Below are 16635 nucleotides of genomic sequence, written 5' to 3' on the forward strand. Positions count from 1 at the left end.
AGAAGAGCTTACAGTGGAATGTTTCAAGTCCTAAAAGAAAATAACTTCTGTCCCAGACTGATGTTCCCTGAAAAGCTGTCATTCAGAGTAAATGGAGAAATAAGATACTTTCATGATAAAGAACAAATGAAGGAATTCATGACTACTAAAGCAAACCTACAGAGAGAGCTAAAGAGAGAGAGAAAAAATAGCCATGGTTTGAGGAACAGTAGTAGAGGGGGATCACGGAGTAGAGCAGGCAATTGAATGGAGGCGGAAAGTGGGGAACCAATGGTAGAAGGATAGCATGGCAGAGATGAGCCAGTGCAAGTCAGTCATAAACATTAATGCAGATGGCCTCAAATCACCAATAAAAAGAAACATGTGCAGAGTAGATTGTGAGAGATGATCCATCAATGTGCTGTGTATGAGACACACATTTGACTCTAAAGAAAATTCATGAAATGAAGGTCAGAGGAGACAAGACAATGTTTTAGCAACCTAGAAAAAAGCAGAGGTAGATTTCCATCAACCACAGAATTGATAAGAGAGATATGATATTTTTATACAATGGAAAACTACTCAGATATAAAGAAGGATAATCTCAAGCCTTTTGTTGGTAAATGGATGCAACTTGAGATTATGCTCATGCATCAAATCATCCCAGCTCATACGGATGGACATCATGTTTTTCCCTAGTACAAAAAATTTAAGGAGTTAGGGAATCTAAAATGTACAATAGATATTGTGAACGTTAAAGGGCAGGAAGCATCTAAAAATGGAAGGTGGTAGCCATTGTTAATTTCCTATTAACGTTTTGAATTCCTGTATCATTGTCATTGTTTGGTTTGGTTTGGTTTGGTTTTACTGTTTTGTTTCATTTGATTTTATCATATCTGATGGTTTGGATAGCTGCTTTGATGATAACAAGATATATTATGGTAGCCATTGTTGATTTCCTATTACCTTGTTTTGAAGTCCTGTATCACTTTCATTGTATTGTTTTGAATGACTTCATTCTGTATCATTTTCTTTAAATAAAATTTAAAAAACAAAAAAGAATATGTGGGGGCGGGCTGGGGATTTAGCTCAGCAGCATAAGCACCTGCCTTGCAAGCAGGCAGTCATGAGTTCAATCCCTTGTACCGATAAAAAAAAATAATATGTAGGGATGGGACTCAAATGTTGCCATTTGGACAAACATTCCAAACTATGAGGCTCACTAGTTTCTACTATAGACAGAGTATGGATATTTTTAAGCAAGTGAACACTTGTAATTTGAGAATAGTTATACTCATTTGGGGAATTGGTACATGCATTTTACACTTCTTGATCATTTTAAATCACATGACTTTACTTTTCTCTCCCTCCCCAGACCACTTCTGTGTCTCCAAAAGTATACATTCTAATTTTTATCATCTTTCCTTTATTTTTGTTTATTTATTTATTTATTTATATTTTAGATTTCTCAAAACACGTCATATTTAACTTTCTGCATTTGGATTATTTCACTTTGCATGATGGTCTCAAGTTTCATCCATTATCCTGCATGTGAAATGATTTTAATCTACTTTATGAATGAATAATATGTCATTGTGTATATGTACCATAATTCCTTTATCCAGTCATCTGATGAAGGACACCTAGGCTGTTTTCAGTGCTTAGCTATTATGAATTTCACTGCTGTATACATGTGTCACATTAGTATAATGTCCTTAGTGTTTTTCAGGAATAGCCCTAGGAGAGGTAGATCTGGGTCAAATGGAATTTTTATATTTAGTTTTTTGAGGATGTTTCATGATTTCTGAGGTAGTTTTACTAGTTTACCACCCACCATCAATTTAAGTGGATTTCTCTGTTCCTACAATGTCACCAACACTCACTGATTTTTGTGATTTTGATGGCCATTCTGACTGGAGTAAAGGGAAATCGCATAGTTTTGATTTGCTCTTTCCAAACAGCTACAAACTCTGATCATTTTTCTATACTTATTGGCCATTTGTACTTCTTGTTTTAAGAAATGTCTATTCAGTTTTTTTCCATGTTTTTCTTGTCTATTTTGGGGGGCAATTAATTTTTTGAGTTCTTCATATACTCTACATATTAATCTTTTTCAGAAGAATGGCTAGCATAATTTTCCTCTTATTCTGTAGATTTTCTTTTTCCTTTTTTGTTTTAATTGGTTGCAATCTGATTTATTGACTCTTGGTATTTCTTGTGCTATTGGATTTCTATATAGGAAGTCTTTATAGGCAGAGCAAGTTTTATCTTATGTTTTACAAGTTAAGGAATGAAATTACACAAATGTTAAGCTCATAAGCCAGGATCAGGGAAAGGAAATTCTCTTTATTGAGTGTCGACCATGTACCCACTACCTTTATTCCTTTATGTATGTTTTCTTTTTAATCTTCAAATTATTTTGCAGGAGTAAATGCTATTCCATCCATATTAAATGCCCTAGGAGGTTTACATGGCTAAGGAGCTGTAGAGCCAAGACTCACAATGGATATGTGTGTTACTCCTAAGCCCATTCTTTATAATGCTGTTTTCCTTTATCTTTCCTAAAAGCCAAACAGTTGAAAATATAAACCAAAATATCCTTCACCTGAAGCCCACAATGTTTACTCTCATAGTCAGCTTCTCACTAATACTTAAACTTTTGCAAACTTGCTCTTCTTATATGTAAAATTCTAAATGGCATTCTGATGTGTTTTCCAACCTTCCTACCAGCCTCTTCAGCCAGGACAAATCATACTGAGTCAGTCACAGCACTTTTGCCTGAATTCAACTGTTTCTAATTTCTCAGTAGTACTTTAACCTGCTGAGGTATGCCTATTATAATATTTCTCTAGCCAGCCCTTCCAGATCCATCCAGAGCCTTCCAGATTTATTTCAATATTTGTCATAGTCTCTATTTTCTTCACTGTAGTAAAGCAAACCTACTTGGTTCTTCTACATGTTTCATTCTCAAATGTTTGTCTCTGTCTTGTTTTAAATATTGTCATTAACCTCCCTCCTCTCAAATTCCCTATTGGATAGCAAACTGACTTCATTTGGGGGACCACTTCCAGATAACATTGCCTGGCAGCCTACCTTGAGGAGGATTCTTAGGCTTCTCAAATAAGTCATTGATTATCATACCACTGTCTGCTGTGGGCTTTGAATGAAAAGTAACACAGAGGTCACAAAGCCACCACCTCTGCATAGCTTTAACAAGGGCTGTAGATTCAGAACTAGGTTCAAATGCTAGCTCTGCAATGTATTATGTGGGTGATCTTGAGCAGTTTCTTCATATCAAGATGAAAATGATAATACAAATATTATAGGCTTATTCTGTTTATGTAGACTTCATAGAACTCAGCCTACTTTACTATACTCCAAGAGAAATAATATTCTCACAAGTTTTTCCTAGGATATTTTTTATAAAATAATTGTTGCATCTTATATCTGTTGGTTATGCAACCAAACATTCTCTTTGCAGACAAGAAAGGTTGTGCCAGTGTAATCTTACTGAAGTATGTACTCATTTGGATATTCAGTTCACTGTGAATGATATTCTCTTTCCTGGGAGCAAATATCAGAATACAATTTTTAAGTTTGTACTCTGTGGTCCACAAATAGAAATAAAATCCCAAAGACAAGTAATAAATATGGGCCTTAGTATAAGTTATATGCTCTGGTAGAAAAGACTCAGTGATATTTCCAATACATTATATGTACAGATGGATAACAAAAGAAAGAAATTCTTCCAGATTTGGAGTCTCCTGTGGGAAGGAAAGGAACTCTCACAATGAAAGGGGATATTTTGGACTTTTCCATAGCAACAAATTGGCTCCAGCGTAAAAGGACACCACCCCTCAATCTGAACAGTTTGCATGGCACTGGTCAATTTCTTTTGATAAAGGTCCCTTCCTTTTGATACAGGTCCCTTCCTCCTCCTGTTACCCTTCTTTTAATGACCAGAAGTCACAATAAGGGCAAACACTCCTGCTCTGAGGTCATAATGCATAGCTTTCCCATTATAATTCAGGTAAAGAAACATCCAGTCTTGGAAAACTAAGATTTTAACTGCCTATCAGTATTCATAGTATGAGTCATTTTAAAATTATACTTTCATAGACCTAAATCAATAGATTGGAATGGAAGTAAGCAGTTAAAAAGCTCTGGATAAGACCAGACTCCAAAGAGAAATCTACTTTACCAGGAGTGTTCTGCTCCTGATAACACTATTCCATGTACATGTTATTCTATCTCTAATATTTCCTTTGCTGAGCATTTTGCAGCTGTGTTAAAGTTATTAATTTATGTGGTTTGGGTCTGTATCTAAGAAACAGGCAGAATTAGAAAGCAGAAGAATCCATTAATGTTAGATTTCAGTGAAGAAAATTCTCATTGCTTTGGACTTACTGTTTTCCACAGGGTCAATATAGATATAAAAAACAGAATAGAGAAATGGTATATATACAGTTCAGATATTGAAAACCAAATTATGAGGAAAGGAGCATAAATGAGAGGAAAACCCCCAAACCCTGATTGTAATATCTGTTTTTTGGTATTTTGTCTAATCAGTTTATGTGTTATTTCTGGGAATAGCTTCATTTTCCTAGTTTTTTAAAAATTTTATTCATTAAAAAATTGTTTTTGTTTTTCTGAGACAGGGTCTTTCTTCGAGTGATGAGATTACAGGTGTGTACCACCATGCTCAGCTAAAAAATATTATTCAAAGATTTCTGTAATATCATATATGAATTTTTATATTTACTAAAAAACAAAGTTGTGTTTGGTTATCCTGGTACTATTTGAAAATGCACATTTTATTTGACATAGTTTGCAAATTTGATCCTTCTTTCTCAGAAAGTATATAAACATTTCCATGTGTTTGGTCTCATCATTTTGCTATGAAGGAAGAAGAATATGGTTGATAGCAGTTTTTACATGAATACATGTTTAGTGACAGTGTTTTCACAAAGTTAATTTGAAAGTAATATTATAATTTGTTTAAAACAAATGTTTTGTAAATGAAGCATTTTTAAAATTATAATGAGAAATCATATTTTGTTACTGTGATTTTATACAAAATAGATATTTAATAAGGATCTGACTTATTTTGCTATTCTGATTTTATACAAAATATGATATTAAGTAAAGATCTGACTTTTCCAAATAGACAAAATATCACTAAAATAACACCATTTTAAAATGCTTCATCTTTCATGTACTAAATTCCTTTTCATGCAATAAATTCTTACATATAATTTTTAAATATTCAAGGATGTTTTAATCATTATAGCTTTCATGTTATATGTTAACGTATGATAGATGAAATAAATACACTGTCATTAGTATAGATTTTCTTCAATTTCTTGGTTTCTTTAAGATGAAGATTAGAATGATTTTATAAAGTTTAAAAAAACTGCTAAGACTTTTTATGGTTTCATTAAATCCATAAATTTACAATAATAGTTGATTTTCCTATCTAGGAAAATCCTAATTAGTCTTTTCCTATATTTGATTTATAAATATTTCTCTGAAAACCAACATTTTGTATGGATTGACCATATTTTATATTTAATTAAAGATTTTATGAATTCACTTTGAGAGAGGCAGAGCATGAATATAAAGAGAAAACATTAACATTACTTTAAATGTCACTGATTCTATAGTTTTCTTTTTATTTTTCTGTTACTTTTGATAATGGAAGGCAAGGTTTGGTTATACATTGCATATCACAGGTTCTAGGTTATACTTTCATGAAGAGCTTATTTCCAATTTCCAACATGCCAAATTAGACATATTCTTAAGAAAAGCAGGACATTACTTTTTTTGTCCTGATTTTCTTGTGACTATGTAACTAAAACTATCAAGTAGTTCTTTGAGGTCTACTCAGGAATATTAATATATATATATATATGTTTTATATATATAGTCTATATATATATATATATATATATATATATATATATATATAGTCTTTTTTGAGACGGGATCTCGCTATGCAGTTCAAGCTGACCTTGAGCTCACTTTGTAGCCCAGGCTGGTCTTGAAGGAACTCGCAACGATCCTCTCACCTCAGCCTCCAGAGTGCTGAGATTATAGGCGCGAACCACCACGCCTGGGAAGATTAAAATATATTTACCAGCGTCTGCATCAAAAGTCCTTTCCTAGATTATTTATCTTGGCCAATAGCATTGCTGCTATTAAAACTTTAGGCTCCTCTCCTTCTGTAGCACATCAACAGTTTTTCTCAATTGTGCTTTTCTTTTTCCTTACTACATTCCAAAGTCTCCAATCTCTCTGCAAGAATCTCCTTCCAGTTTGTCTGAACTAGTTCCTTTCGTCTTTACTATGGCCAAAATTAGCTTCCTGAAACTCGATTCTTACACTACTTTGTATATTTAAATACAAAATAAATGAAACACTCCTGAAGGATGCTAGCTATATTTCATAGTATTTTGTGAGTACTAGTCATACAAAGGTAAATAGGACCTGAACTTGCATCTTATTGAGGGTTAAAAGCCAGACTTGTTAAATAATAGGCCAGCTCCTAAAGAAGAGATTATTAGAGAAGTCCTAGGTGGGAAGCCTTGCTCTGATGGTCTAAACAAATCAAATTCGGCCACCTGCCACGAAGAGTTAAGAGGGAGACAAGGGGTGATGAAGCAAAAGGGAATTTATCATTCAGAGTTACCACACTGGGAAGAAATGGGACCCAGAGCCCTATCTTTGGGTTACTGATAAGATCTCCAGGAATATATAGGGGAAAGACAAAAGCAGGGATAGGACAAGAAGTATGCTTGGTCTAACAGCCTTAGTCAAATTGTGATCTGGCTTATCATTATGTCAAATCTGGTTCTGAAAAGTTTGCATGCTCTAGGAATACTATCATTGCTTGAAATGTAGATTCAGTTTCCATCATGGGATGATTGCTCCAGCTTTGTGAGCAGCCTAAATTCCCATCATAGATGATACCACTGTCCTGTGATCTTAAAAATATCTTAGTTCTCTTCATATTAATCACTTTTCCAGCAGTAGGATGAGATAGCTGACACTTGTAACTTAAAGGGAGAGAGATTTGGCTCATGGTTTGGGGAAGTTCATTTCAGTTCATGGTTGATTGGCTCAAAGGTAGATATAGCATGGTGGAATGGCCAAGCAGAGGAAAGCATGGCAGGCAGGAATCAGACAGAGAAAAAGAGAAAGAGAGAGGGGGGGAAGAGAGAGGGAGAGAGAGAGAGAGAGAGAGAGAGAGAGAGAGAGAGAGAGAGAGAGAGAGAGAGGTAAGGGAAAGAGAAAGGAAGGGAGAGGAAAGGAGAGGAGGGGAAGGCAGAGCAGAAGGGGACAGGAGGAAAGGGGAGGGGAGGAGAGATCAAGAATGAGTTGAGGATAAGCATATACCCTTCCAGGTCACACCCCAGTGATTCTCCCCTTCCAACTCTCATTTTCTAAGAGCCACTCAGCTGTGAACTCATCACTGGATTAGTACATTGATGAATATAGCTCCCTCATGATCCAATCACCTTTCAAAAACTCTATCTCTGACATTTTTTTATGTAAACCATGGCTCTCTTATCTTGGTGTGTTCAACCTTGAAGGGAGGATGAGGAAGTTGAGACAGATTTACAGTTAGCAACTTCAAATGATTAACGTGTCTACATATGGAGTTGAGCAGGAATCTGACTGAAAGTTCAAGGTAGCAAAAAAATTAGCTTCACACCTGGTGAACAGTCAGTACTTTTAACAAAAACAGCCTTTACATCCCTATTACATGAGGAGCCTTGACCCTCTACAGTTCCCTTCCCCGTTCCCTGATGTAGCCACACTAGGCCCTTTGACTCTTTTTTGCTCTGCCTATTCTGTTCTTTGATTGGGCTCCTCCTCTAGGCAACATCTTACCCTTTTCTCAATATCAAATTCAATGTCATACACGACATGAAGGTTTTCTCAATCCATTCTTCTAACACCATAAAAAGTAGAGACAATTGCTCTTTTAACTGTAACCCCATAGCAGTTAGTTTGCATTAGCACAGTGCACACGATCTCTCATACTTAACTGTCTACATGTCTGTCTCCTGGACTGCATTGTAGCTCGTGTAGCAATGATCGTGAGTCAGTTGGTCGTCAGCACACTGTTCAACAAATAAACAATGAATGTTCAATTCCACGAGACAAAACCGACAACCAGGTAAGGTACCCAAGCCATTTATCTATTTGTATAAATATAGTAGCCTTTGATCAAGGCAAAAATTCAACAGATTTTTTGCCTTCTAGAGTTATTCTATACTTCCTAAGCCTCAGTGAAAATAGCTTCAAGGTGGTGTTGATTGCTGGAGAGCAGAAAAGATTCAGAATCAGAATCTGGATTTACTCTGCACTATCTCTATGAATTTGAACAGGTTACATAATCTTTACATTGCCCATCTCTCTAATTGAGTTGTTTTTAATATTATGTAAAACTAAACATAAAATAAACAATATTTTATCATAAAAAGCCTCTAGAAATATCAGGATTGTTATCATGGTGATTTTTGTATGAATATAAAGATAGTTTCACATATTTCTATTTCTAGGACTTATATTTCTAAGATTTTAGAGACTTTTTTAAAGGGATTGTTTTTGGAGACTTTTAGGTCTAAGATTGTCTACATTTTCTAACTTTTACAATATCCTGGGGACAAGGTACAAACTTTCAATCCCTCTTTATTTCTAAGACTTCTTACTTGTCACCATTGTCAGTTGTCCATTCTTTATCACACATATGTAGCAGTAGTTACAGTTTGGATGCTGATCTGTTGTTTTATTTTTCTCCCTGTATTTTTTTGTTTTCTTTTTCTCCATTCCAGCAGATGCTGATCATTTACATAATGACTGAGAGTAGTACATAGAAAGGTGAAAAAGACAAGTGTTTAAGATTTTCTAAATTTTTAATTCTAAATGAGGCCTAGGACAGAAATAGTGAAGAAATGGTGAAGTTATGCTCCCAAACTCAAAAGGCTTTCCTGGGGTGGGGAAAGGAGACAAAGTAAAGACAAAGAGAAATCTGAGGACTGCAAAAGCAGTATCCTACTTCCCAAGGAGTAGCATTAGGAACTCACTGTGTGGATATTTGGAGATGTTATTTTGCTAGATGGCAAAGAGGCTCATAATCTGTATAACAGGACCATCAATGTCCATATCACCAAGCAACACAATCTGAGAAGTATAAGAAATAACTGGTGTGAACTGCTGGAGTTAGCTAGGTGCTCAGGAGATGGCATATTCACACAAATCCGTATTGACACTTTGACCCTATCATCATCCCATTCCATCACTGAATCATCCCCATGCTCCATTTACCTTGTTCTTGCTCTGGACTGCTGAAAGGTATGAAAGAGAGAAAAACCAGAACCAAAACCAATGACAGAGAAGAGCCTATCCAAGGCCACTATGGTGGCCTCTTTCTTCTGCTTTTCTTTTTCTACTTCTTCCTCCTCTTTCTCCTTCTCTTCCTATTTTTCACTCTGTTGCCAGCACCTTATTCTCTTTCTTACTCTTCTCTTATGAACTTCACTTCGTTACTAAACCAAAGTCCTAGTATCCATCCTTTATGCTTCCTCTCATCCATCCTACAAAGACACTTGGTCCTCTTCCATGATCAGAGCAAAGCAGAGCTTGTTTAGGTGGTTCACAGCAACACTTTTGTTCATGCATCTTCCTGGCAGGATCATGCTCGGACAGGGCAGGGATAGAACTTTCCAGACAAAACACTGTCTCCTCCCTTACTGGAAGAATTCTTTGATAATGAAGTACTATTAAAGACTTTCCCTCTGAAGAAAATCTCTCCCACCAGAGTTTCAGGGATGAAAAGATTATCTTTAAAAACTGAGAAGTTCCCTTTGATTTTTCTATATGCTAGAGAAATAATAGCTAGTAGAGCATAGGACTCAGAACATGTGTATGCAGAAAAGGAGTTAGGCAGATAATTGAGTTTCCCACACACATTCAATTTATGATACCCTGTGGCATCTGCAAATCCCAGATGCATCCTCCTGGCCCTGTGATTCCCTGGCATCTTTAGAAACACTGGGGAATTGCTTACAGGCTTTTCTGTGTAATAAGATGCATGAAGTAGGTCTGGTTTTCCTTTTCAGCTAAGCAGACTTGTCAGAAAACACTCAGTTCTGTACTTTGCCACTCCAAAGTAAGTTTCTCCTTGTAGAGCTCAGTTCTAAACTCAGACATGTGTGACAGTCCTTCACTAAAGCATATCTAATAGTACTTTGTAGTTGCATATGTAAATTGGGCTTTCCTATGGTCTCTCCAGGAAGAGAGGCCTACAGTTTTGCAAAGACATCTATTGTAGTGTCATACTTGGGAAATAGTATTGTTTATTTTCTAGCAGGGATCAGAGTCTTCAGAGAATTGGAAGTGCACAGACAAATAGTTGTAATTACAAGAAAATCAGTTTCAGAACTGTTAGACTTAACTTGGGAAGTAGACCTAGGTAGAACAGTATATTGAGTTCTTGATTTGCAGGTGATGATAGATGTGCAGGGAGCTTAAAGTAGAGTCACATTTACCTTCTTTATAGTTTGGTCTCCTGTCGGTATTGGTATATAAGGACTGTGGCTCTGGATCCTCTCAGAGAGCACTGCTGCACCGAATCGGTCCAGTCTGTGTCTCTGTCTACCTAATTAAACTTTGACAGTGCGGTTTACTTTAAGTTGCACTAATTTTTTTTTTCTATGTTACTTACAGATTCATGAAGGTGGCAGGAAGCACAGTGGATGCAGTTACCTGGCAACAGTAGGTATTCATCATTTTTGTTTCTACTTATTATCAGTTGCTCTGAAATTAAATATAGTTAGTTGTGATCACATTCATGGTTGACATATAATAATATATCCTTAATTTGTTGAGAAAAACTGAAGATTGAAAATTGTTCTTAGTAATGCTCTCTCACAGTACTATAATTTTGTTTTGATGTGTTTAAAACACAAAGCAAGGCATAACAAAAAACAAACCAAAAAAGTGATACATTTTGGAGAGTTCAACTATTATGTGTATTTTTGACCTGTCACGAGTGAAAGATAATGGCAATGTAATTATGTCACTATTTCTCCCTGGCCCTTTCTTTGGGGAATAAACTTCTTTCTTTAAGATAAAAAACAGTTTTAATTGTTTGATATACTATGTGAAAATATCATTAGATTTCAATGGTGATGTTAATGAGTGCCAAGCAATTCATAATATTAACCACAATTTAAAAAGAAGAAAAATATCAAGAGAATGAAGTAGTTTCAAGAAAAAAGGCAAACCCTAGCATTCCAGGTAGAAGTTTCCAGTGACCTGTTAATCCCCAGGATATCTCAACCTCTTAGAATAGTTCTCTGATACCTGAATATTCTTTATACATCTTTACGGATTTTGTGCCAGAATATCAGGCACCATCTACAATATCTCACCTATTTTGTATTGAAACCCTAGTCTTCTCCAATAAGTCTCCCCCACAACATCTCAGTCATCTCCCGTTTAATCTGGTGCCCACAATGCAGACATTTGTGCTCTCGCTCTAGACCCAGCTAGCCTGTGACCAGCTGTGGCCAGCTTTCTCAGTTACTCTGACTCTTCCCATCTAGTTCATGTACTTTTCTTTGTTCTGTGCTTTTAATGGGTCACTCTATCCATTGCAGATTAAGCACAGGTGTGAAAGAAAGAGAAGTGAATGGAATCTTCATTAACCACATCAAAAACTCAGCATGAGTTAGTGAGATGAAGCTGCAGTTATGAGTGTAGTAGAATAACATCCTGTAGGTAGCAATGATAAAATCTGGGTATATATTTTTTAAAAAAATTAAAAGAAGGCAAAACTAATAAAAGGTACTCAATCCTTAAAAGAGATAGAAGGTGAGAGTTACTTTTATGATTTTTTCTCTACAGTTACCTAACAATCTATGTGTTTTGAGTTATCTAGAACTCAAACAATTGAATTGAGTTTCCAGAAGTCAGTGATTAAAACTTTAGGATGTAAATCTCAGAAGAAAAAAAACTTACAAAAGAGAAATACCAATACAAAATAGGTGAGATATTGTAGATGGTGCCTGATATTCTGGCACAAAATCCGTAAAGATGTATAAAGAATATTCAGGTATCAGAGAACTATTCTAAGAGGTTGAGATATCCTTGGGATTAACAGGTCACTGGAAACTTCTACCTGGAATGCTAGGGTTTGCCTTTTTTCTTGAAACTACTTCATTCTCTTGATATTTTTCTTCTTTTTAAATTGTGGTAAACTCCCTGAAATCTTTGCCTGAATCCTGAAATTAATATATTCATGGTAAACCCCAGGGAGTCTGGAGGAAAGCAATAGCCGGAACCTTGAAAAAGTTGAATAGAGATTTTAGTTGCTGCCTATCATAAGACAGAGATTGGAATTTGAGCTCGTGAAGTTGAAGGACTTGAGAAATGCCTGTGCTTTCCAGTGTAACCTGAAAGAATTATACTTTAGAAAATTCTAGGACTAAAGATTTGCCCTAACCCCAAAGTATAGCGAAAACAGACTTGCCCAACTTCTGAACTAATGCCTCCTCAAGAACAAAATAATATTTCTTCAGCTTTCTGCTAGATCCAGAAACCATTCTTCGGTCTTTATATTTTATTATCCATACTTTCTAGTACATAATTTTTTAAATATTAATGTGTGCAAAGAAATAGGAATAAGTGACTCATGGCCAAGAGAATAAATAATAAATAGAAACCTTGTGATTACATAGATATTAGAATTAGCTGACAAAGATTTTAAAGAAATATTGTAAATATTCAAAGATTTATAGGGAACATGTCCATATTGAGGCATTACACAGAAAATATCAGCAGTAAAATGGAAACTATAAAATATCCTCTAGGGACCACTATTCTACTCTTCTATGATATAAATTTTTTAGTTTCCACATAAGAGTGAAAATATGCAATGTTTGTCTTTCTGTGACTGATCTTTGTCCCATAAACCATTATCCTCCAGGCTTATCAGTACTGCCAAACATGACAGAATTTTGAGTTTTTTTATGGCTAAAAATAAATATAAAAGAATGTGTTTTATTTTTTGTCTTATATACATGTAAAAATACAGACAAAATACCCCCAAAGAATGACATAGGGAGAAGGCAGTAAGTGAAAATGTTCCTTTATAGGAAGTACTAAAATATTTAAGAAAATTGTGATAAGTTTGAAAGTTGTATTCCTAGGGAGTCTCTTATAGAAATATAGGCAAAAACTAGCTTACAAGGCCATGTTTGAATTAGAATACTAAGAAATAGCGAATTGACCTTTTAAAAAGTAGGAAAGATTGCTTCTCACCTTTTGGCTAAGATCAAGTGTAAAAAGCAGGAAATGAGGAACGAGAGAATAAAAATAAATAGAGGAAAACAAGTAAGTAGGAAAAATTAAAAGCAAATAGCAAAATAGTAGAGACCTAACCACAAACACATAAATTATATTAAGTGTAAAGTTCTACACACTGTAATTAAAAGTAAAAGATTATCAGATTGGATGCTATGGAAAAACCAACTATATTCTGTTTAGAGTAGACACACACAAAGACACAGATAAATTAAATATAAAAAGAAGAGAATCATGTACTATAGAAGCATGGCATCTAGTGAATAATAGTTGAAATAGTAGAGATAGAAAAGGAGTATTTCTAATGAAAAAATAAACTATTTGTAGTAACAGATGGCTTAGTTTATTAGGAACACAGAGTAATCGTAAGATGTGCATGTGTTAGATGTCTGCATCATAATATCTATGACCTATAAATATGTTAGATTAAATGGAAAAAGGAAATTAATTAAGGCTTCTAATCTGCTGATCTAAAGAAGGCTTCTAATCTGCTGATGCTGAACTATCTGGGTGGACCCAATGTAACCATGAGTGGAAAAGGGAAAGGAAAGGGAGGCATGGGGACATTTAACTACTGAAGAGGAAGGTATACTGATCCAGGGTAAAGTTGATTTCACCTGTCATTGCTGCCTTTGAAGATGGAAGAAGGAGACCATAAGCCAAGGAATGTAGGCAGCCTCCAGAATCTGGAAAAGGAAAGAAAATATATTTTCCCTTAGCATCTCCAAAAGAAAAACAGCACTCTCAAACTTTGATTTCAACCCAGTGAGATCCTCCTTGATTTCTACTTATCCAACTGTAAGATTACAAATTTGGATTGTTTTAAGACACTGTTTGTGATAATTTGCATAGAGTAGCAATAGAAAATTAATACAGTACCTAATAACATAAATTTAAAATATGCTAAGAAAATAGTAACAGAACCAAAGGGACAAAACTACTGTCAAAACCAGGGATTTTTAAAACATCTCTTGCAGAAATTAATAGGATTATTACATTAAAATAAAAATAAAAAGACTATAGAAGATTTGAATAATAGTATCAATCAACTTAAACTGATTGACCTTTATAGAATATAACTGATCACATTCTTTTCAATTATATGTGGAACATTTACCATGGTAAACCATAAAGTATTTAAATAAATCTGAAAACAATAAAATTGTGCAGAGTTTGGTTTAAATGACAAAAAATTAAGATAAATGTTTGTAATAAAATATGTACACACTTAGAAATCAATACAATTTAAAATAAAGATCACAGATGAAATATTTGCATTAGAAGAATTTTTAAATGATTATGAAAATATATTGCATCAAGTAATATTTAGCAAAAGCAGAGCCTTAAGAGAAAGTTACATTCTAATATGCATAGTAGAAAAGAAGAAACGTTTAAAATCACTGAGTTTAATTGCTAGCTGAAGATAAAAAATAAATAAATAAACCCAAACTAAGTGAAGTGAATGAAACAAAAATAAAAGCAATCAATAAGGCAGAAAACCAAAACGTTTCTTCTGAGAGATTAATAAGTTTGGAAAACGTCTATGGTGACTAAAGGAGTGAGGGAGAGGAGGAAGTAGAGAAGAGAAGAGAACAAGGAAGAATGGAAATGAAAGTGTCAGGAATGAAAGAGAGAGTCTCACTATAAACCCAACAGACATTAAAAGTATAAAAAACAAATACTAGGCACAACATTGTATCAACAGATTTGACAGCTTAGGTAGATAAATTCTTTGAAACTTACAAAATGACCAAAGTATAAATCTGGCAGCACCCAAACATTCTTACTTGCCATTTCTCATTCTCTATCCTCCTGTTCCCATCTGTTACCTCTGTGCTTCCTGAACAGCTGTAATTCTAAGATCTTCCTTTACCATAATCCTGAGAATTCTTTTTGACTGACTTATTTATAGATCTATGAGGATATTTGAGGTTTATTCCCTCTTTTTGGTGGAGTATTTCTCCCAGAAACTTTAAGAAAAGATGAATGAAAGGTGAATACATTGAGATCATGTATTAGTTTGATCTGTATGTTTAATCCATATAATTTTGCCTCCAATTTTAACATTTTATTCTCATTACCTTCTAAACATTGAAAAGCCCCGTGCCTTTAAAATTTTCCAGTTCTTTTATTTGCATTGGTGTTTCTTTCTTGATACTTTGAATATCTTCTCCCTGTCCTCAGTGATCTTTTATGTGGCTGTTTTTTTAGTTCTGTTTACCATGTATGTGGTACACATTCTCAATTTGAAATTCATATGCTTCAGTTTATGAAATTTTTCCCAAAATTTATTTTGTAATAACATTCTTCTTTCCATTGTTTTGCACTCTGTATAGAACTGCTATTAGTTAAATATTGGAACTTCTTAAACATTACTTTGATTTTTCTGTGATATTTAACCTCATATGTCTGATTTATTTCACTTAATGATATTGCCTCAAAGTGCATCTCTATTTTCCTACAAATGACTCAAGTTTTCTTTATGGCAGAATTGTGTGAATTCCACATTCCATTGTGTGTGAATGCCATGTTTTTTAATCCATTCATCTGTAGGTAAACATAAGCTGCTTCCAAGATTTAGCTATTATGAATTTTGTTGCTATAAATAATGGTATGCATGTATCAATTTATCAAGCAGTTTTTAAATGAAGGTGATATTTTTGTTTCATTGCAAGGAGTGTGATAATGACCACAAGTAGAGTTTGATGCTTCTGACTTGATTTGTATTGAGGTGCCACTAATTTTACCCATTGTTGCTTTAGACCATCAGTCCAAACTTTAACTAACACAGGTTTTAGAGTACAAATCATGAGATTAATATATCATCATTTGCATTGATTTCCACACTTCATCAATGACTAGTTTCTGCTAATAGTTGATAATTATATCTATAAATTTATGTATTTTAATGCAAAGGTATGTTTACTAATGAGATATTAACTTTGTTTTCATGTTTAGAGCTAAATATTCAGTGTATTATTGAGAATTGCTTCCAGTATGATTTTCTTTATTGACCCTTTATCTAGCAAGCATCAAGCAATGCCAATTGTACAAGTAACTAACAATCTCCCAGTTAGTTATTTTCTGTGCTTTCCCTCCAATGAAGTTCAGTAATTTACCTCTTTTTACCTCTAATTTTACCTCTAATTTACCCTGCTTTTCTAAATTTTAAAATGTTTTATAGTGTTACGCAAAATGAAGTAACAAAGTATTCTTCTTTCCATGTAAGTTTGAGAAAAACATTAGGATCTCAAATAATAAGTTCCTGGATAATTCTGGTGT

At 34.4% G+C, this 16635-nt stretch overlaps 1 protein-coding gene across 2 annotated transcripts in view; it reads left to right on the forward strand.

Moving 5' to 3' along the window:
- Hpse2 (heparanase 2 (inactive)) overlaps positions 1 to 16635 on the forward strand; it is a 924256-nt gene that overhangs the window by 679908 nt on the left and 227713 nt on the right. For both annotated transcript variants that reach the window (XM_063245088.1, XM_063245087.1), the window contains one exon: positions 10714 to 10761. In XM_063245088.1, coding sequence (XP_063101158.1) covers positions 10714 to 10761 — 48 coding nt within the window. The remainder of the gene's footprint in view (positions 1 to 10713; positions 10762 to 16635) is intronic.

This window comes from Cavia porcellus, unplaced genomic scaffold (genome assembly GCF_034190915.1).
Source record: "Cavia porcellus strain 051 isolate PalLab524CR breed Dunkin Hartley unplaced genomic scaffold, mCavPor4.1 scaffold_2, whole genome shotgun sequence".
NCBI lineage: Eukaryota > Metazoa > Chordata > Mammalia > Rodentia > Caviidae > Cavia > Cavia porcellus.